Source organism: Pogoniulus pusillus, chromosome 15, assembly GCF_015220805.1.
Source record: "Pogoniulus pusillus isolate bPogPus1 chromosome 15, bPogPus1.pri, whole genome shotgun sequence".
Taxonomy (NCBI): domain Eukaryota; kingdom Metazoa; phylum Chordata; class Aves; order Piciformes; family Lybiidae; genus Pogoniulus; species Pogoniulus pusillus.
In genome coordinates this window covers 1,456,358-1,479,051 of record NC_087278.1, presented here as the reverse complement: position 1 = coordinate 1,479,051, position 22,694 = coordinate 1,456,358, and the positions used below count along the sequence as shown (strand labels likewise).

Sequence of the window (22,694 nt, the reverse complement as noted above, 5' to 3'; positions counted from 1 at the left end):
GAAATCCAAAGCCATGGCTGCTAAAATGGGGCATGAAGTTGCTTCTGAATTGAAAGCAAAGCCTCAACATGAAGAGATTTAAAGGCAAGGCAGGAGAAATGAGCAGGTTGTGCTTATATTTAAGTGGAGTTCTATGCAGTAAGCAGTTGTCCTGATGCATTGTGTAAATCTCTCCCTGCAAGTTCCATCTGTGCCTGCTCATTTGAACATTTCACAGTCCTCTTTTGACTGGCAAAGACCTTGAAGGTTGTTGAGTCCAACCACTCTCTAATTTGCCCAGGTCTGGTGCTAAATCATGTCCCTGTCTGCCTCTTTGAGCAGCTCTTGCCTTGCTTTGCCTCTGAGCAGAGTTTAGCCCTGGCAGCAGTGCCTTTGAGAGGCAAGCAGGGCCAGGCAGGAAGGTGATCTGCTGCTGTCTGAAGGCAGTGGGGAGGGCAGGATTTGTGTGTAGGGTGTCCCTGGGCACGGCAGGGGGGTTGGAACTGGCTGTCGCTGTCCCTGGGGCAGTTCAAGGCAGGACTGGACGTGGCACTTGGTGCCATGGTCTAGCCTTGAGCTCTGTGGTAAAGGGTTGGACTTGATGATCTGTGAGGTCTCTTCCAACCTCGATGATACTGTGATACTGTGATCCTTGTGGTGCCTTCCAACCCTGACTGACTCTATGATTCCATTCCATGATTTGCAGACATCAGTCAGATCCCCTCTCAGCCTTCCCCTCTCCAGACAGAGCAGCCCCACAGCTCTCCAGCTCTCTTCAGCATCCTTGCAGCCCTCCTTTGGACTCCCTCCAGCAGATCCCTGTCCCTCTTGAACTGAGGAGCCCAGAACTGGGTGCAACTTTGCAATATCTGCCCTCAGCAAGGCAGAGCAGAGGGGTTTTTTTTGCCACATTTTGTTATGCTATCGAGAAGAGAAAATAAAGACAGAGGCTTGAGGGGGGAGGTTGCCTGTATTAGATTATTCTTTAATATAAATGACATATAAGTTTTACAAATTAAAGAGGTTGACCTTGGAGCATTAAGAGGCTGCAGAAGAATCTTTTTAAGGTGACTTTTTTTTTTTTTTGTTCTTTTTTTTTTACATTTTTTGACACTTTTACTATTGAGTATATGTTCAGCTTGGTAGGTTGGGCAGTAGAAATGGGCAGCCTACCTTCGGGAGGATGATGATGATGATGATGATGTGCTTGCTTGCCCGAGGGTATGGCTTGAAGAATCCCAGCTGGCAGAAGGGCTGCAAATCACACTTTGCCTGAATCATGGCCCAGCAATGTCCAGCTAGGCCTGGCAGTTAGATCACTTTGTGGTTTTTGCTCAGAATCTACATCCCATTAATTCAGGGCGGGTTGGGGAGGGGGTGGAGGGGAGCCTGAATATCTCTGCTTGACAGGAGAAACCTTACTCAAACCCCCACACCAGTAAAGGAGGCTGGCAAATGGGCACTGCAGAAGAAGGGGAGAGTGAACTGCTCTAGTTTGAGGGGTAGAGCTCTACCTGGCTCCTTAGCAATGACTAAAGCCCAATCCCATGCTCTGCAAGGCAATCTCCATGGAGCCACTGCAGTGACTAAAGCCCAATCCCATGCTCTGCAAGGCAATCTCCATGGAGCCACTGCAGTGACTAAAGCCCAGTCCCATGCTCTTCAAGGCAATCTCCATGGAGCCATTGCAATGACTAAACCCCAATCCCATGCTCTGCAAGGCAATCTCCATAGATCCATTGCAGTGACTAAAGTCCAATCCCAAGCTCTGCAAGGCAATCCCTCTGAAGCCATTGCAGTGACTAAAGCCCAGTCCCATGCTCTGCAAGGCAATCTCCATGGAGCCATTGCAGTGACTAAAGTCCAATCCCAAGCCCTGCAAGGCAATCTCCCTGGAGCCACTGCAATGACTAAACCCCGATCTCATGCTCTGCAAGGCAATCTCCATAGATCCATTGCAGTGACTAAAGCCCAGTCCCATGCTCTGCAAGGCAATCCCTCTGAAGTCATTGCAGTGACTAAAGCCCAGTCCCATGCTCTGCAAGGCAATCTCCATGGAGCCATTACCACTGTTTCCCTGGGACTAAGGTGAGATTTGCCTTGCCAGAGGCAAGCTCCAGACACAGGTTGCAGGTTTGGGTGGTTTTAATCTTTGTACTGCAGACTACTCCTCCTTTTGTTCCACAGGATTGGGTTAGGCTAGCCCTGAACTGCATTGCTCTAGAAGATTGGCAAACTTGAAAGAACTACTGTGCACCATAGGAATTCCTTTTTCTCCTCCCTCAAAATCATGCCATCAGCAACAGCTTGATTTGCCTCTGCTAAATAGATTGCATTCAGAACTAGCTCAGTGTTAGAGTGGATATTTTAAACCTCCAGGGCTCAAAAGATATCTGAAGGAGGTGACCCTTCCCCTTCTCAAGTCTTAAGATGATCTGAGAGTCTTTTTTTGGCCCTCTACTCTTCTGTGTGTGTGGCTATAAAAATAACCTCAATCATTAACTTCTCTTTTCCTCTCTTTTTTTTCCCCCTCCCCCCCTTATATCATACTTTGACCAATATTTACTCCAAATCTCATATACAGTGGAATCTGGCAGACCTGTAGCATTCAGCAGGCTGAAAAACACCCCAGAAAGCATGCTGGAAGAGAAGGCTGAGCTAAGTCACTTTAAAGCACAGTTGGCAGTTGGGTTTGGTTTTGGTTTGGGTTGATTCTTTTTCCCTTCGGGGCTATGCTTGACCTCCTACACCTGCAACGATTCCTTTTACTCTACGGCAGCGGATTCGCCTCCGCTGGCAAGTGAAGCTGCTGGTATTTGGCATTCGTTTCTCTTTGGAACAGGCCTATTAAGAGCCACTTTAGCTGCAACACCAACCGACACACCCACCCCACCCCCTCCCCCGCCCCCTCCCCTTCCATCTGTACAGCTCCTATTTGTAGTTGCCGATCTGTACTGCGGAGCGTTCGTGGATGCATCGGAAGGCGGAGGGTGGGATCTCCCAGTACTGCACGGGGTTGCTGAAGAGGCTGACCCCAGAGTAGCTGGCCTTCCTGGTGTTGTAGCCTGGGGGGCAGAAGTCGTTGATGCCAATGGAGGCAATCTTGTTGTTGTGGAGGTAGACCACCTGAAAGGGACAGGAGGCGCAGAAGTGAGACCTTAGAGTGACTTGGCCCTGCTGGAGCGGCTCCAGAGGAGGCCGACAGGGATGCTGTGCTGGTTTGAAGCTGGCTAGAGTGTTTTGGTGAGAAGGACTAGATTACAGGCTGTGCAAAGGAAACAGTGGTGATGTCTACTTTGCTCATAGGCTTGCTGAGATGTATAAAAACTTAGGTCAAAACGTAGATAAGACACTCAGCATCGCTCTCACTCGGGCTGCTGGCTGAGCAGCATCTCTCCAACCTCACCCTCCAGTTTGGACTAAGCACTTTGCTTCCTAACCCCCCTGGCCAAACCTCCATTCTTCCTTGGGACTGGGGTAGGGGGAAGGTGCAGGGTGGTTGAGAGCCCCTCCTGGGGACTCAGGTTTCTGGGAGGGGAGTTGTGTTGCTGTATTCCCTTTTACCTTGTGTATTTCTGTCTGTAACTGTATAAACTGTAAATATCTGCTTGTACATTGTGCTAGCTGTAAATGTAAGCTTCACTCAATTTCCAGAGCTGACTGAGTCTAGTCTGGGTGATTTCTAAAGTTGGGGGGGGGGGGGGGGGGGGGGCAGGGAACACCCAAACCATCAGAGATGGGCAAAGGGTTAGAGCAGCTCTGCTACGGGGATAGGCTGAGGGAGTTGGGACTGTTCATCCTGGAGCAGAGAGGACTCCTTCCTTAAAATGCAGCTTGGACTTGGTTGGTGATCCTGAGGGGCTTTACCAGCCTGGATGGCTCTGTGGTTTTGTGTGATTCTGTGATCAGAGGGCTGGGGAACCTCTGCTGTGAAGACAGCCTGGGGCTGTTGGGGCTGTTCAGGCTGGAGATGAGGGACCTTAAAGCTGCATTTCAATATCTGAAGGGGACCTACAGGAAGGCTAGGGAGGGACTGTTCAGAAGGGCTTGCAAGTGATAGGATCAGGGCAATGGTTTGGAACTGAAGCAGGGCAGAGTTAGGTTGGACTTCAGAAGGAAGTGATTTGCCGTTGGAATGGGCTGCCCAGGGAGGTGATGGAGTCACTGTCCCTGGAGGTGGTCAAAAGAAGACTGGATGGGGTGTTTAGTGCCATGGTCTGGTTGATTGGCTAGGGCTGGGTGCTAGGTTGGATTGGATGAGCTTGGAGCTCTCTTCCAACCTGGTTGATTTTCTGATTCTATGAAGTTCTTTGCCATGAGAGTGATGAAACACTGGAACAGGTTGCCTGGGCTGAGCAGCAGTGGTGGGGTTGTGAGCTCTGGCTGAGTGGTTGGACTTGATGATCTCAAAGATCTCTTCCAACCTCAGCAGTGCTGTGTTTCTATCTGTAGACCTCCACATCCACATGGAAATCAGAGTAAGGCAATGCAGCTGTTCCGTGCCTCTGCCAGAGGTTATGAACCAAGCCACCTCATGCACAAGCTCTTGGCTATGCCTCTGCTTGAGGCTGCATAAGCACAACACAAAGGTCACTGGCATGGCCAAGCTTACCTGGACATATTTGTGGTCTGCCAGCCCAACAGGCACTCTGGGAAGCTCGTTGTTGTTCAGATGGAGCTCCCTCAGGTAAGGAACGTTGTTGAGAGAGCCGTTTTCAAATGAGGAGATGCTGTTGAAGCTAAGCCCCAATCTGGAAACAAACAAGCAAGCAAGAAATGTTCAACTTGCCCACATGTTGGGGGGCTGGGGAGCAGCTCTGCTATGAGATCAGGCTTTCTTTGTACAAACAGCTCAGAGGAGCCCTTGCCCTGGACATGCACCACTCACAAGTGAGAACAGCTGGAAAAGTGTCCTTAGGAAAGACCCAAAGTGTTTTGCCCTCTGAAATCAACACCCAAAGCTTCTCCTGCTATGTGCTGCTCCCCTAATGATAACAAAAAGATGGAATTCAGCTGTCTGGTTGTCAGTGTGGTGGTTACAGTTTCACCTGAGGTATGAGAAGAGGACACAAGTTCTTACTTTGCCAAGTTAGTGAGGCCAGACAGACTTTCAGCATCAATTTTGCTGATTTTGTTGCCATCCAGGTGAAGCTCAGTGAGAGATGTAGGAAGGCCTGGAAGAGAGAATATTATCAAATTACTTTTGGATCAAAGTACATGAATTGTTACATTAACTGTTATATATATATTATATATATAATGCTGTCCTTGTGTTATACTGAGGCTTTTTTTGCAGTAACAAAAATGGACCTTGAGTGCTGGGTCCAGTTCTGGGCTCCTCCATTACAGAGAGATGCTGAGGTGCTGGAAGGTGTTTGGAGAAGGGCAGCAAGGCTGGGAAGGGGCCTGGAGCAGAGCCCTGTGAGGAGAGGCTGAGGGAGCTGGGGGGGTGCAGCCTGCAGCAGAGGAGGCTCAGGGCAGAGCTCATTGCTGCCTGCAGCTGCCTGCAGGGAGGCTGTAGCCAGGTGGGGTTGGGCTCTGCTGCCAGGCAGCCAGGGACAGAAGAAGGGGACACAGCCTGAAGCTGTGCCAGGGCAGGTCTAGGCTGGCTGTGAGGAGGAAGTTGTTGTCAGAGAGAGTGATTGGCATTGGAATGGACTGCCCAGGGAGGTGGTGAAGTGCCCACAAGCAGGACATGGAAGTGTTGGAGGCAGTGCAGAGGAGGCCACCAAGATGCTGAGAGGGCTGCAGCAGCTCTGCTCTGAGCACAGGCTGAGAGAGTTGGGGCTGTGCAGCCTGCAGAGGAGAAGGCTTCCAGGAGAGCTTGGAGTGGCCTTGCAGGATGTGAAGGGGGCTGCAGGAGGGCTGGGGAGGGACTATTGACAAGGTCTGGTGATGAGAGGAGGAGGAGGAATGGGTTTGAAGTGGCAGAGGGGAGATTGAAAATGGATGTGAGGAGGGTGGTGAGACACTGGCACAGGTTGAGGGTGGTGAGACACTGGCACAGGTTGAGGGTGGTGAGACACAGGCACAGGTTTCCCAGGGAGGTTGCAGAGCACAGAAGCACCCAATGTGATCAAAGATCACATTGGGTGCTTCTGTGCTCTGCAACCTCCCTGAAGGTGTTCAAGGCCAGGTTGGATGAGACCTTGAGCAACCTGTTCTAGCAGGAGGTGTCCCTGCCTATGGCAGTGTGTTAGAACTGGCTGAGCTTTGAGGTCCCTCCCAACCTAAACCATTCTGTGATTCTATGTCTGAGGCAAAGAGCTTCCATAATCATCTCTTTCCAGTTGCCTATAAGCCACTTTCTTACACCTCTGCCAGATGAATTGGGTGCCTTACCTTTGGGGATGCTGGTGATGTTGGTGTCAGCGATGCGGATGTAGGAGAGCCGCTTCATGCCCTGGAAAGCTCCGTTTTCCACACCTGAGCTCTTGATGGGGTTGGTGCCCAGTTCTGCCAACAAAACCTGCTGGTGAGCTGGGCTGCAGGGTAGGGATCTACACCCTTCAGGTCAAAGCAGAGCCACCAAAAAATAGTGAAGGGAGTGGAACATCTTCCTTACGGGGAGAGCCTGAGGGAGTTGGGGCTGTGCTGCTTGGAGAGGAGGAGACTGAGAGGTGACCTCAGCAATAAAAATGTAAAGGTGAGTGGCAGGAGGCTGGAGCCAGGCTCTGCTGGGTGATGCCCAATGCCTAGGCAAGGGGCATGGGTGGAAGTTGAGAGCTAGGAAACATGAGGAGGATTTTTTTTTCTCTGTGAGGGTGACAGAACCTTGGGACAGGCTGATTAGGAGCACTGCGGAGTCTCCTTCTCTGGGGATCACAGCTCACAGATGTTAGGGGTTGGAAGGGACCCAAAGAGCTCATCCAGTCCAAGCCCCCTGCCAGAGCAGGACCACACAATCCAGCTCAGGGCACACAGCAACACATCCAGACAGGCCTGGGAAGGCTCCACAGAAGGAGACTCCACAGCCTCTCTGGGCAGCCTGTGCCAGGCTCTGGGACCCTTCCAGGCAAGAAGTTCTCCTTGTGCTGAGCTGGAACCTCCTGTGCTGCAGCTTCCATCCATTGCTGCTTGTCCTGTGCCAGGCAGCAGTGAGCAGAGCCTGTCCCCCCTCCTGACCCCCAGCCCTCAGAGATTTAGAGACATTGATTCAATCTCCTCTCCGTCTTCTCTTCTCCACTCCTGACACCCAGTCCTGCCTGGATGTGTTCCTTCGTGACCTGCCCTAGGTGATCCTGCTCTGGCAGGGGGATTGGACTGGATGAGCTCTGGAGGTCCCTTCCAACCTCTGACATTCTATGATTCTGTGAAAGTTAATTTGGAGGCAGAATTCATTGGAGCATCCCTTGGTTTTCTACATCAAACCACTGCCTGAACTGAAACCAACTTCAAAAGAAACCAAACCAAACCAAATGAAATCAAACCAAACTGAACCAAATGAAACCAAACAAAAACAAACCAAATGAAATGAAATCAAACCAAACCAAATGAAACCAAACCAAACCTAACCAAACCAAATGAAATGAAACCAAATCAAACCAAACTGAAGCAAATGGAACCAAACAAAAACAAACCAAATGAAATTAAACAAAATCAAACCAAACCAAATGAAATAAAATCAAACCAAGCCAAACAAAATGAAACCAAAACCAAACTAAAGGAAACCAAACCAAACCAAATGAAACTAAATGAAACCAAACCAAACCAAACCAAACGAAATGAAATGAAATGAAATGAAATGAAGATGAATGAAACCAAATGAAATCAAAACAAACTGAATCAAATAAAACCAAGTGAAATTAAACCAAACTGAACCAAATGAAACCAAACAAAATCAAACCAAATGAAACTAAATGAAACCAAACCAAACTAAATGAAACCAAACCAAACTAAATGAAACCAAACCAAATGAAAGCAAATGAAATGAAATGAAATGAAATGAAATGAAATGAAATGAAATGAAATGAAATGAAATGAGATGAAACCAAATGGAATCAAACCAAACTGAACCAAATGAAACCAAGCAAAATCAAACCAAATGAAACTAAATGAAACCAAACCAAACTAAATGAAACCAAACCAAATGAAAGCAAATGAATTGAATGAAATGAGATGAAATGAAACCAAACCAAATGAAACCAAACCAAACTAAATCAAACCAAACCAAAGCACAGCTTTGATCTGGCTTTAGATTCTCAAGCTCATACCTAAGACAATCACTTGGTTGAGCCCATTAAAGACAGCTTTCCTCAGCTTGGAGATGTCGTTCTCATGAGCCCTGATTTCCTGCAGAGACTTGGGCATGTTCTCTGGGAGTTCCTTCAGGTTGTTCTTGGACAGGTAAAGCCTTTCCAGTTTCTTCAGAGGAGCAAAAGCCATGGGGCTGATTTTGCTGATTTTGTTGTTGACAAGGATCAGAGCCTGTGGAGCAATAACGGAGACAGATTTGGGGTGAGCAGCAGGGAAATTACATTGGGAATGAGACAGCTGAACCTTGGATTTCTTATCTGTTGGCTTTTGATGGCCCAGCAAGGGAGTTGGAATGCAGTGCAGGTATAAAACAGCCTAAGAACTTCTGAACCAGTGCAAGAAAGACACAACCCACATAACAAAGACAAATACTAGTCCATTCCAGATGTGATTGCAGCTGCTGTTAACATCCATCAGTTGGAAGCAAGAATAAAGACAAAGCTCCCAGGTGAAAGCTGTGAAGAACAGGACAAACACATACAAAATGAACCCTATTAGTTCTTAAACACAGAGAGAGTGATTGGCATTGGAATGGGCTGCCCAGGGAGGAGGTGGAGTGCCCATGGCTGGAGGTGTTGAAGCCAAGCCTGGCTGGGGCACTTAGTGCCATGGTCTGGTTGGTTGGGCAGGGCTGGGTGCTAGGTTGGGCTGGCTGAGCTTGGAGCTCTCTGCCAACCTGCTGGATTCTATATGATTGATCCTGATTAGTTTATTGTGATGCATTTGATTTGATTGATTTGATTTCCTTTCTATGAATTTATTCCATTTTATTTTATGGGTTTTGTTTTATTTCCTTTTATTCTTACTTCAGTTGATTTGTTTACTTTTAATTTCATACTTCTATTTCTATATTTCTTTGTGTTATGTTCTTTATGTTATGATCGATTTGATTCCTTTCAGTTTAAGTGTGTTGATTTCAAGTTGTTGCTTCTATTTTTATTCACTTGATGTTGTTGATTTTATTTGTGTTTATTTTATTTTATATTATTTAATGTCTTGTGGTTTAATTTCCTTTTATTATATTACTTTTATTTTCATTGCTCTTATGTGGTGATATTTATTTTATTTTAACTTATTTTAATGTTATTTGATTTGATTTCCTGCAGTTTAATTTCCTTTCATCTCACTATATTTATTTTTATTTCTCTTATTTTATGGTATTTATTTTAACTTCTTTTAATCTTATCCTATTTGATTTCCTGCAGTTTAATTTCCTTTCATCTCACTATATTTATTTTTATTTCTCTTACTTTATGGTATTTGTTTTAACTTCTTTTAGTCTTATTTAATTTGCTTTCTTGTATTTAAATTTCCTTTTGTGTCACTGTTTTTATGTTTATCTTATTTGATGTTATTTATCTTATTTTAACTTCTTTTAATCTTGTTTGATTTGCTTGATTTTAGTTTAATTTCATGTTATGCATTTTATTCTTATTTATATGATGTCATTTCTTCTATTTTAACTTATTTTATCTTATCTGCTTTGCTTTAATTTCATTTAACTTTATATTATGACTCTTAGTTTTATTTCTTTTTTTAGGTTATTTTATTTGCATTAATTTAATCTTCTGTGATTTGATTTATTTTATTTTAATTTAATGTCATTTTATGGCACTGCTTTGGGGTTCATTTATTTTATTTTACATTATTTTACTTATTTTACCTTACACAATTTGATTTATTTTTACTTTTACTTATTTTCCTTTACTGGATTTCATTTATTGTAGCTTAATTTAATTTTATGCTATTAATTTTATTTCTATTTCTTTTACAACATGATGTTTATTTTATTTTAACTTATTTTATCTTCTATAATTTTATTTCTTTTCTTTTCTTTTTCTTTATTTTATCTTCTACAATCTGATTTCTTTTCTTTTCTTTTTCTTTATCTTCTATAATTTGATTTCTTTTCTTTTCCTTTATCTTCTACAATTTGATTTCTTTTCTTTTTCTTTATTTTATCTTCTACAATTTGATTTATTTTCATTACTTTTCCATGTTTTGTCATCTACAATTTGATTTCTTTTCTTTTCCTTTATCTTCTACAATTTGATTTCTTTTCTTGTTCTTTATTTTATCTTCTACAATTTGATTTATTTTATTTTATTTTCCTTTATTTTATCTTCTACAATTTGATTTCTTTTCTTTTCCTTTATTTTATCTTCTACAATTTGATTTCCTTTCTTTTTCTCTATTTTATCTTCAAAAATTTCATTTATTTTCTTTGCATTTTCTTTGTTTTATCTTATTTGATTTGATTTATTTTAGCTTAATCTCCTTTTATAGCATTACTCTTATTTCTATTTATTTTATGTTATATTATTTCTTTTAACTTACTTTATACAATTCAATTTCTCTTCTTTTCCATTCTTTCATCTTATTTGATTTATGTTAGTTCCATTTCATTTCATGTTATTACTTTCCTTTCTATCCATTTTTTGTTACATCCTTAATTTTATGTTAACTTATTTTATCTTCTATATTTTGACTTATTTGATTTATTTAATTTATTTTCTCTTATTTGATTTGATTTTAGTTCAATTTAATTTTCTGTCATTACTTTTCTTTCTATTTATTTTACATTATGATATTTATTTTGACTTCATTTTATACATTTGATTTCTTTTCTTTTTATTTATTCTCTCTTATTTGATTTGATTGGTTTTAGCTTAATCTAATTTTCTATTACTACTTTTATTTCTATTTCTTTTACAATATGTTCTTTAGTTTATTTTATACAATTCCATTTCTTTTCTTTTTATTCTCTCTTATTTGATTTGATTTCTTTTAGTTTAATTAAATTTTACATTATTACCTTTATTTTTATTTCTTTTATTCTATGTTCTTTATTTTGTTTTAACTTATATTAAACAATTCAATTTCTTTTAGTTTTTATTTCTCTTATTTGATTTGATATATTTTAGTTTAACTTTACATTATTATCTTTCTTTTTATTTATTTTATTTTATGTTCTTTATTTAATTTTAACATAATTAAATTTCTTTTCCTTTTTTATTCCTCTGATTTGTTTTATGTTAGTTTAAATTAATTTTATGTTATTACTTTTATTTCTAATTATTTTTATGTCCTTTACTTTCTTTTAACTTATTTTATCTTCCACAATTTGATGTATTTCATTTTAATTTCAGTTCATTTTATATGCTTACTTTTATTTCTCTTTATTTTATTTCATGTTATTGATTTGATTTTTATTTATCTCATCTTATTTGATGTGATTGATTATATTTTTATTTCAATTTATTATTTTTATTTCTTTTGTTATGTTACTCATTTTATTTTTACTTCTTTTATTTGATTTGATTTAGTTTAGGTTTATATTAAATTCTATTTTTATTTGTTATTTTTACTTTTAATTATTTTATTTTGTTTTGTTTTATTTTGTTTTATTTTGTTTTGTTGTATTTTATTTTATTTTTTTTTATTTTAAATCATTTATTATATATAAATACTCCCTTTTTTTTAATATATCTTTTTTTTTTATTCCAATTGTATCAATTTTTTTTCTTCTTTTAATTATTTCCTATTTTATTTCCTCCCAGGACACTTTTATACCTGACCCACCACCATACAACCATGTTAACCACTTTTTCCTGACCAGAAAATTCTTCAGCTCATTACATCACAGCTCAATAAAAGCATCCACATCATGCTGGCTGCCTGGCAGCAGAGCCCAGCCCCACCTGGCTACAGCCACCCTGCAGGCAGCTGCAGGCAGCAATCAGCTCTGCCCTGAGCCTCCTCTGCTGCAGGCTGCACACCCCCAGCTCCCTCAGCCTCTCCTCACAGGGCTGTGCTCCAGGCCCCTCCCCAGCCTTGCTGCCCTTCTCTCAACACCTTCCAGCACCTCAGCATCTCTCTGCAATGCAGGAGCCCAGAACTGGACACAGCACTGCAGGGGTGGCCTGAGCAGTGCTGAGCACAGGGGCACAAGAACCTCCCTTGTCCTGCTGCCCACACTGCTCCTGAGCCAGCCCAGGATGCCATTGGCTCTGCTGCCCACCTGGGCACTGCTGCCTCCTCTGCAGCTCCTCTCTGCCAGCACCCCCAGCTCCCTCTCTGCCTGCCTGCTCTCAGCCACTCTGCATTACTCATTGCTGTCTGCACCTACCTGAAGGGACATTGTGCAGAGGCTGCTGCTGGGCTCTGCTCACATCTAATTGGAAACAGAACAAGGGGGAATGGCCTCAGGCTGAGGCTGGGGAGGGTTAGATTGGACATTGGGAAGAAGTTTTTCATGCAGAGAGTGGTCAGGGAGTGGAATGAGCTGCCCAGGGAGGTGGTGGAGTCCCCCAGCCTGGCTGTGTGTCAGGGTGGTTTGGATGTGGTGCTTAGGGAGATGGTTGAAGGTGAATCTTGTAGAGTAGGGTTCTAGGTTGGGCTTGGTGACCCTGAGGGGCTGTGCCAGCCTGCATGGGTCTGTGACTCTGTGGTCTCATCAGGGCAGAGCAGAGGGGAAGGAGAAGGTGATGCTCTGCACTGCCACACAGCCGTAATGAAGCAGAGCTACACATCAGAGCTTGCAGGAGAAGCTTTGCTGCCTCCTGGAGCAGCAGCAAGTGCTGGGGTGAACCCAGCAGCAGAGCACCTGGCAAGCCAAACCCCTGAGGTCCTTCCCCACCTCACAATAGCTCTGCTCTAGGCAAGCCTTAAAGAGCCAAGTTATTGGCCTTGGAGCGGTGCTGGTTTGCTCTCCTCAGAAATGTGCCCCTTGTGCTTTGCCTGTAACAAAAGCTAAACCCAAACAAAAATAAGAGCAAATTAAAAACTCCTCAGGGGAATGCTGAGGTCAGTGAAAACAGGAACTGGAGGAGGCAAAAACCCAGGGAAAACAGCTGCAGGCAGAGCTATTGACCAAAGGATGTCAGGCAAAAACATGCCACATGGCCTGGCTGTCCTGAATCAAGCCCAGATGGCAGGAGGGGGCATGAGAGCAAACCCTCTTAAAGGGCAAGGAAAGGTTTTGTACAGGGGGAGGGGGGAGGGAAAGGCCTTTTTTTTCATTGCTTCCATTTTCAGTGGACACAACAGATCTGTTCCTGCTGAAATAAATGTCCTCCCCTTGCATCCTTCCCCCTCCCCACCGAATGTCACCAATGTGCAATCCAAAAGGCTGAGATTTCAGCATGGCTGCAAAGGTATTTAGCCATAGGCAAGGCAGGAGGCAAGGGGGGGTGGGAGGAAGAGAACGTAAAGAGGTACAAATAGATAAAGCATTAAGGATATCCACTTAGGCTGAGAGAGTTCATAGCCATTTCTGAGCAGAGGGCTGCAGCAGCTCTGCTGTGAGCACAGCCTGAAAGAGTTGGGGCTGTGCAGGCTGGAGCAGAGGAGGCTCCCAGGGGACCTTCTTGTGGCCTGCCAGCATCTGAAGGGGGCTCCAAAAAAGCTGGGGAGGGACTTTTGAGGCTGTGAGGGAGTGGCAGGAGTGGGGGGAATGGAGCAAAGGTGGAGGTGGGGAGAGTGAGGCTGGAGGTGAGGAGGAAGTTGTTGAGCAGGAGAGTGGTGAGAGGCTGGGATGGGTTGCCCAGGGAGGTGGTTGAGGTCCCATGGCTGGAGGTGTTTGAGGCCAGGCTGGCTGAGGCTGTGTGCAGCCTGCTCTAGGGTAGGGTGTCCCTGGGCATGGCAGGGGGTTGGAACTGGCTGCTCCTTGTGCTCCCTTCCAACCCTGACTGATTCTGTGATTCTGTGGGTAAGAGAAAAGTGTCAGCTCCTATCCTCTTTTTCTCCTGAGATAGACTTTTCCCCTTGTGATTTAGAGCATGTTAAACACTGACTCCATTCCAGGTGTAGGGCCACATCTGGAGTACCTAATCCAGTCCTGGGCTCCCTGGGTCATAAAGAACAGGGACTTGCTGGGGAAGGTACAGCAAAGCAGTGCAAAGATGATGAGGGGACTGGAACAGCTCTGCTGAGGAAAGGCTGAGAGAATTCACAGCATCACAGAATTAGCCAGGTTGGAAAAGACCTCTGAGATCATCCAGCCCAACCTAGCACCTAACCCTTCTCATTAACTAACCCATGGCACTGAGTGCCTCATCCAGCCTGCTCTTATAAAGCTCCAGGCACAGCCACTCCACCCCCTCCCTGGGCAGCCCATTCCAATGCCAATCACTCTCTCTGACAACAACTTCCTCCTAACATCCAACCTAGACCTGCCCTGGCACAGCTTCAGGCTGTGTCCCCTTCTTCTGTCCCTGCCTGCCTGGCAGCAGAGCCCAACCCCACCTGGCTACAGCCTCCCTGCAGGCAGCAATGAGCTCTGCCCTGAGCCTCCTCTGCTGCAGGCTGCACCCCCCCAGCTCCCTCAGCCTCTCCTCACAGGGCTGTGCTCCAGGCCCCTCCCCAGCCTTGCTGCCCTTCTGCAAACACCTTCCAGCACCTCAGCATCTTTCTTCGTGCTGTTTAGTCTGGAAAAGAGCAACCTGAAGGGGATCTCATCAATGCTGAGCAATGCTTAAAAGGCTGGGTGCAAGGAGGCTGTGTCCAAGCTTTGTTCAGTGGTGCCCAGTGCCAAGACAAGGAGCAAAAGGCACAGACTTGAACATCTAGGTTGGACTGGATGATCTTGGAGGTCTCTTCCAACCTGGTTGATTCTCTGCTTCAATCTAAACTTGTGGGTGAATTTCTTTAACTTAAAGGTGATGGATCACTGGAGGAGGCTGCCCAGAGAGGTGGTAAAGTCTCCATCTCTGGAGACATTCAAACTCCACCTGGATACTTTCCTGAGTGACCTTCTCTAGGTGATGCTGATCCTGCTTTGGCAGTGGAGTTGGATTTGATGCTCTACAGAGATCCAACCTCTGCCATTCTGGGATTCTATTCCAATCCTGCAGAGCCCCTTCCCAGGAGCCATGCTGAGAGAGGAAAGAAAGCAACCCAAGCTTTGCTCCAAAGCTGTTTTTTCCACTGAAACACCTCTGCTATGAGAGCAGTTAGGAAAAAGCAGAGTAAGAACTGACTGCAGGACAGGAATAGCTGCTGGCTCTGCTCGCTGCAGCCAGTGGGACTCTTGCCACTTTAGCTCCCTTTGGCCTGCTCTCTACCTCAAATATTTATTCCCCAAACAAAAAGGAGGATTCAGAATTCAGGGAAATTTTGGAACACTGCTTGGCAGCCTTTTGTCCAAGTAACACCCTGGCAGGCTGCAGAGGGAGCGTGTGGCAGTCGTGCAGCAGCTACCACAGAGCTCTTCTCCTTGGGCTCAGCAAAACTTGCAAGTTTTGTCCTGGCTGGGGTGGTCCCAGGGGATTGCCTTTTATGGGTGTGGGTGTGGGGTTTAAGTGCAATTTCAGTATGTGAGGATCTCAGAGGGTCGTTCTGAGGCTGCATCTGGAATCTTGTAGCCAGTTCTGGGCCCCTCAGCTCAAGAAAGACCTCAGGGAACTGCTTGAGAGAGTCCAGCCCAGAGCCCCAAAGCTGCTGCAGGCAGTGGAACATCTCCTGTGAGGCCAGGCTGAGGGAGCTGGGGCTGGGAGCTTGAAGCAGAGGAGCCTGAGGGCTGCCCTCTGTGCTGTGCTAAAGATCATGGAATCAGAGAGTGGTTTAGGTTGGAAGGGACCTCAAGGATCAGTCAGTTCCACCCCCATGCCATAGGCAGGGACACCTCCCACTAGAACAGGTCACTCAATGTGCAGGGCTGGAGCCAGGCTCTGCTCAGGAATGTCCAAGGACAGGACAAGGGGCAGTGGGGGCAAGCTGGAGCAGAGGAGGTGCCAGGGGAGCAGAAGGGAAAGCTTTGCCACCATGGGGGTACTGGAGGCCTGGAGCAGACTGCCCAGAGAGGTTGTGGAGGATCCCTCTCTGGACACATTCCAAACCCACATGGATGTGTTCCTGTGTGCCCTGCCCTGGATGATCCTGCTCTGGCAGGGGCAGGTGGGGGAGAGGTGTTGGACTGGATGAGCTTTTGAGGTCCCTTCCAAGCCCTCCCATTCTGTGAGGGGTTTTCACCTCTATTTCTTTTCCCTTAGCTGAGAACAGTCTGAAGCCATAAGACAGAGGTGATGCAGCTGGGGATGGTCCTGTTACCTAACTCAAGTCATGAATGATGCACGAGTCCCTCAGGGTCTAAAGGGAAAAGTCAATGCAGTGCCCCAGTGGAATGTCTTTAATTTCCTGGGTTCTGTGTGCCATTATTACCTGGGGTTTATTAAAGCTCTTCTACCAACAGAAATTGATTGAAAAACAATTTGCAAGCTGAGGATTCAGGCTTCCAAATGGCAATGAGAACAAATTTCATCCTGCTCTGTTCACCTTCTGTTTTCAGCTATTCAGTCAGGATCATGACCTGGACAAGGGTTGAAGGGCTGAGGGAACTGAGGTTGCTTAGGCTGGGGAAGAGGAAGCTGAGGGGAGACCTCATTACTCTCTACAGATCCTTGGAAGCAGATGGGAGCCAGGTGGGAGTTGGTCTCTTCTCCCTAGTCTCACAGAATCATAGAATCAGAGAATGCAGCAGGCTGGCAGAGAGCTCCAAGCTCAGCCAGACCAGCCTAGCACCCAGCCCTGCCCAACCAACCAGACCATGGCACTAAGTGCCCCAGCCAGCCTTGGCTCAAACATCTCCAGCCATGGGCACTGCACCACCTCCCTGGGCAGCCCATTCCAATGCCAACCACTCTCTCTGCCAACAACTTCCTCCTCACATCCAACCTGAACCTGCCCTGGCACAGCTTGAGGCTGTGTCCCCTTGTTCTGGTGCTGGGTGCCTGGCAGCAGAGCCCAACCCCACCTGGCTACAGCCTCCCTTCAGAGCAATGAGGTCTGCCCTGAGCCTCCTCTTCTGCAGGCTGCACATCCCCCAGGGATTGGAAGAGGCTGCCCAGAGAGATGGTGGAGTCCCCATCCCTGGAGGTGCTCAAGAAAGATGTGGTCATGGAACCTGGGGAGGTGGTTTAGTGGCCATGGTGCTGCTGGGTTGATGGTTGGGCTGGGTGATCTCAGAGGGCTTTTCAGTTCTGTGATTCTATTGATCAAAGATCACTTTCTGAGATTTTTGTCCTCCACAACCTCCCTGGAGATGTTCAGGACCAGGTTGGATGAGACCTTGAGCAACCTTTCTGCTCCCCTGGCACCTCTTCTGCTCCAGCTTCCCCTAGTGCCCCTTGTCCTGTTCTTGGACATCCCTGAGCAGGGCCTGGCTCCAGCCCTGCACATTGAGTGACCTGTTCTAGTGGGAGGTGTCCCTGTCTCTGGCAGGGCTTTGGAACTGGATGAGCTTTGAGGTCCCTTCCAACCTAAACCATCCTATGACCTCTTTGGTGCTGGTCTCTCCTGCCATGGCTCTGCAGACTTCTGCCAGCTGCCACTCACCGATGCTCCCTTTCATTTCAGACCAGTGATGCTTTTTGTCTCCTCTCCCTGCCATCAACCAACTCCCCCTTGGAAAAACACCACCAATTCCTGCTGTTTGTGCTGTTCTGGCAGTGATCTAACCCAAAGCAGCCTCTTTGCTGGTTTGCTTTGGCTTTGCCACACAGCATCCAATTCCTTGTGCTGTTTTCCATAGCCTCCTCCTTACACCCTGCAGGAGAGCTTACTCATGGAGTACTTTCTCCTGTGTGCAGCAGGTCAGAGTAGTGTACTCTCTCCAGAAGTCTCAGTCTGCCTGGAAAATTCTGAGAGCTTCACAGTAGACTTCATTTCTCCCCCCCCCCCCCCAGCCCCCACCTCCCCACTGGCTTTTTCCAGTAGTGCCTCTCTGATTGTTTTGCCACTGGTCTAAACCCTGAGCAAGGTTTCTGAAACTGCAAAACTCATTCCTGTGCCCTAAAATAAAGCACAAACACACACACACAAAACCTGTGGCAGGGTTCTTTCCCCCCCTCTATTCTCAGCAGTCCTCTGATGAAAAAGAAAAGGCAGCACACCAAGTAGGTCTGCATGGGACAGGTTGAGGGTGCTGAGACACTGGCACAGGTTGTCCAGGGAGGTGGTGGTGCTTCTGTGCTCCACCACCTCCCTGGGCAAGCTGTGCCAGTGTCTCACCACCCTCACTGCAAATAACTTCTTCCTCACATCCACTTTCAATCTCCCCTCTGCCACTTCAAACCCATTCCTCCTCCTCCTCCTCTCATCACCAGACCTTGTCAATAGTCCCTCCCCAGCCCTCCTGCAGCCCCCTGCAGATCCTGCAAGGCCACTCCAAGCTCTCCTGGAAGCCTTCTCCTCTGCAGGCTGCACAGCCCCAACTCTCTCAGCCTGTGCTCAGAGCAGAGCTGCTGCATCCCTCTCAGCATCTTGGTGGCCTCCTCTGCACTGCCTCCAACACTTCCATGTCCTGCTTGTGCTGGGGGCTCCAGAGCTGCCCCCAGGACTGCAGGTGGGGTCTGAGGAGAGCATTAGAACAAGAAGTTAAGAGGAAATTTGGAAGCAATTAAGGAGATAAAGTTCTACAGGATGAATATGCTGGTTTCTCCCCAAGTATGAGTGGCTGAATGCAAACCCTTGTAAGTGATGATTGTTTGGATGATGCTGTTGGCATCACAAATGGATAAAAAGTGGCAGTTGCCTTCTTGGTTGTCAATGGAAACAATAGAATAGAATGAGGCTGTAAAGAGCCAGGAGAGCAAAGTCACAGGATCACAGAATCATAGAATCAGTCAGGGTTGGAAGGGACCACAAGGCTCAGCCAGCTCCAACCCCCTGCCATGCCCAGGGACACCTCACACCAGAGCAGGCTGCACACAGCCTCAGCCAGCCTGGCCTGAAACACCTCCAGGGATCAGGCTTCCACCACCTCCCTGGGCAACCCCTGCCAGGCTCTCACTACCCTCCTGCTGAGCAACTTCATCCTAACACCCAGGCTGAATCTCCCCATTTCCAGCTTGGTCCCGTTCCCCCCAGTCCTATCCCTCCCTGGCAGCCTCAAGTCCCTCCCCAGCTTTCTTACAGACCCCCTTCAGATACTGCAAGGCCACAATAAGGTCAAGTAGTTCAGGTTGGTTATAATCTAAAAGGAGCAAGGGGAATCATGCAGAGAAGAAATTAGGTAGGTAAAAGGCTGGGGAAAGGATGTTCCCAGAAACATGCCTGAGCTTGGGTATTAATTTCAAAGGCAGGGCAGTTAACAGCCTTTTTTCTGGTCTGGAAAGAAAGAGATTCTTCACCAAAGCTGAGGCATGGCTATGAGGTGTGATTTTTAAGATGCCAATGTAACATATAGAAATCTGGGAGGAGAAGCTCAGACAGAGCAGCAGGAGTTTGGGAACACAGGAAGGTAGCTGTCTGATGGAAACTTGGACAAGAAGAGGTGAAGCAGAGGGGGGGAAAAAGAGCAGGCAGAGAAAGCAGGGAAGGAAAATATTTCAGCAGAGCAGAAAGTAGACCACAGGCTTGAAGAGCCAGGCAGGGCAGAGAGGATGAGGACAGACTCCTGCTAGGAGAAGGTTACTGCAAAAAGACCATTTCCTTGGGGTACAGGGGGCAGGAAATGGAGCTGATAAGAGCCTTGAACTGAAATGGGTGCAGAAGAACTGCTGACAAGCAGGAAATATCCAGAACTCTGCATGAGCTCAGAGGTGGGAGGGGAAGGAGCACAGAAATGACTGAATGGGGTGGCAGAGCCCAGGTGGTTCTGCCTGTTAACCATAGAATCATAGCATCCAGCAGGTTGGAAGAGAGCTCCAAGCTCACCCAGCCCAACCTAGCACTCAACCCTGGCCAAGCAACCAGACCATGGCACTAAGTGCCCCAACCAGCCTTGGCTGCAGCACCTCCAGGGATGCCAACTCCACCACCTCCCTGGGCAGCCCATTCCAGTGCCAATCACTCTCTCTGACAACAATTTCCTCCTGACATCCAGCCTGGCACAGCTTGAGGCTGTGTCCCCTCATTCTGTTGCTGGGTGCCTGGCAGCAGAGCCCAACCCCACCTGGCTACAGCCTCCCTGCAGGTATAACCAAGCCACTGCTTCAAAAGGTGTGACAAACAAGCAGGTGAGAGAAGTTGTGTTGGAGATCAGGAGACAGAACATACAGGAGACAAGTGCCAAGAGCTGGAGAGAGATGAGAGGCTTCTGTGGTGTGAAAAAAAAGCAGGCTTTGCCAGAGAAGAATGGGACAGCAAATAAATAGGCTGGGCTGGTGGAGGAAGATCACAGAGTATTCCAGCAGCTTGCCTTCAAACCCTGAGCCCCAGGCCAAGGCTACATCTCCTGCCCATTAGCTTCTGGTTCGTTTCTACACTTACATGAAGATTCTTCACGTTCTTGAAGTCTCCTTCTTTGATCTCAGTGATTTTGTTGTTCTGCAAGTCCAGCAGAGTGGTGTCAGGAGGGAGATCTTTAGGGACTCTTTCCAGACCTGGGGAAAAGGAAGAGAATGAAGAAATTGCCTTTGAAACTATCACAGGCTCACAGGATGCTAAGGGTTGGAAGGGACCCAAAGAGATCATCCAGTCCAACCCCCCTGCCAGAGCAGGGCAATCCTATCTAACACAGATCACACAGGAACACATCCAGACAGGCCTGGAAGGCTCCACAGAAGGAGACTCCACAGCCTCTCTGGGCAGCCTGTGCCAGGGCTCTGGGACCCTTCCAGGCAAGAAGCTGCCCCTTGTGTTGAGCTGCAACCTCCTGTGCTGCAATTCACACCCATTGCTGCTTGTCCTATCCCAGGCAGCAGTGAGCAGAGCCTGTCCTCCCCTCTTGGCAGCCCTCAGATACTCATAAACATCGATCAAATCCCCTCTCAGTCTTCTCTTCTCCAGGCTAAGCAGCCCCAGGGCCCTCAGCCTCTCCTCATCAGCCATGCCCTCCTGTCCCCTCATCATCCTCACAGCCCTCCCTTGGACCCTCTCCAGCAGATCCCTGTCCCTCTGCAACTGGGGAGCCCAAAACTGAACACAGTGTTCAAGATGAGGTCTCAGCAGGGCAGAGCAGAGGGGGAAGAGAACCTCCCTTGATCTGCTGGACACACTCTGCCTAATACAGCCCAGGCTCCCATTGGCCTCCTTGGCCAGCAGGGCACATTGCTGTGCCATGGGGAACTTGTTAGCCACCAGCACCCCCAGCTCCCTCTCCTTGGGGCTGCTCTCCAGCAGTCACCTCCCAGCCTGTGCTGGTGCAGTTTATTAGCACAGCCACCATTGTCATGCTGCTCACAAGGACACTTCTCCTGCCCCGTGGCAGTGATGGGTGCTGGCAAAACATGAGCTAGTGCACCAGTGCCATGCCCCTGGAGCACACTTTGGGACTGTCACACTCCATTCCACGTGAGCCACTACAGCTTGCAGTACAACACCTACCACCACTTTGCTTAGATGCTCCTGGGGAGCATCAGCACCACCTCTGCATTCAGTCCAGCCACTGAAAGCAGTGATGGAATTGGTGCTTCAGGGGTGGGTGTCAGGAGGATGGGACCAGGCCAGTGAAAGGACAAGGGGTGGTGAACACAAACTTCAAGATAAGAAGCCCCATCTAAATGTGAGGAGGAAGTTCTTTGATGTTAGGGGGACAGAGCACAGGCACAGGCTGCCCAGAGAGGTTGTGGAGTCTCCTTCTCCTGTGTCATTCCAAGCCCACCTGGATGTGTTCCTGTGTGGCTTTCTGTAGGTGAACCTGCCTTGGCTTGATGATCTCCAGAGGTCACATCCAACCCCTACCACTCTTCTGGGATTCTGGGTATTTTTAATGGCACAAAACACCTGGACTATTGTGTCCAATTTGGGCCTCCCCAGTTCAAGAGAGACAGGACCTGCTAGAGAGACTCCAATGGAGGGCCACGAGGATGATGAAGGGACTTGAGCATCTCCTCTATGAAGGGAGACTGAGAGACCTGGGACTGGCTTAGTCTGGAGAAGACTGAGAGGGGATCTGATCAGTGTTTAGAGGTATCTGAGGGGTGGGTGCCAAGTGGATGGGGCCAATCTCCTCTCCTTGGTGCCCAATCTCCTCTCCTTGGTGCCCAGTCTCCTCTTCTTGGTGCCCAATCTCCTCTCCTTTCTTCTTGGTGCCCAGTCTCCTCTCCTTGGTGCCCAATCTCCTCTCCTTGATACCCAGTCTCCTCTCCTTGGTGCCAGATCTCCTCTCCTTGATACCCAGTCTCCTCTCCTTGGTGCCAGATCTCCTCTCCTTGGTGCCCAGTCTCCTCTCCTTGGTGCCAGATCTCCTCTCCTTGGTGCCCAGTCTCCTCTCCTTGGTGCCAGATCTCCTCTCCTTGATGCCCAGTCTCCTCTCCTTGGTGCCTAATCTCCTCTCCTTGGTGCCCAGTAATAAGACAAAGAACAATGGACACAAACTTGAACACAGAAGGTTTCACCTCCACATGAGAAGAAACTACAGTGAGGCTGCTGGAGCCCTGGAGCAGGCTGCCCAGAGAGGTTGTGGAGTCTCTTTCTCTGGATACATTCCAAAGCCCCCTGGATGCATTCCTGTGGGATGCATCCCTGTGGGATGCTGCCTTGGCGGGGGGGGGGGGGGGGGGGGGGTTGGACTCAAT

General features: G+C 47.4%; 1 protein-coding gene across 2 annotated transcripts in view; it reads right to left on the bottom strand.

Annotated features, from left to right (window-relative positions):
* Positions 1–2,106: 2,106 nt before the first annotated feature.
* Positions 2,107–22,694, bottom strand: part of DCN (decorin) — a 46,480-nt gene continuing 25,892 nt past the window's right edge. For both annotated transcript variants that reach the window (XM_064154919.1, XM_064154918.1), the window contains exons 3-8: positions 20,446–20,558; positions 8,193–8,406; positions 6,322–6,435; positions 5,060–5,153; positions 4,592–4,730; positions 2,107–3,105 (exon numbers count right to left, since the gene is read on the bottom strand). In XM_064154919.1, the coding sequence (XP_064010989.1) occupies positions 2,911–3,105; positions 4,592–4,730; positions 5,060–5,153; positions 6,322–6,435; positions 8,193–8,406; positions 20,446–20,558 (869 nt within the window). In that variant the 3' untranslated portion in view covers positions 2,107–2,910. The remainder of the gene's footprint in view (positions 3,106–4,591; positions 4,731–5,059; positions 5,154–6,321; positions 6,436–8,192; positions 8,407–20,445; positions 20,559–22,694) is intronic.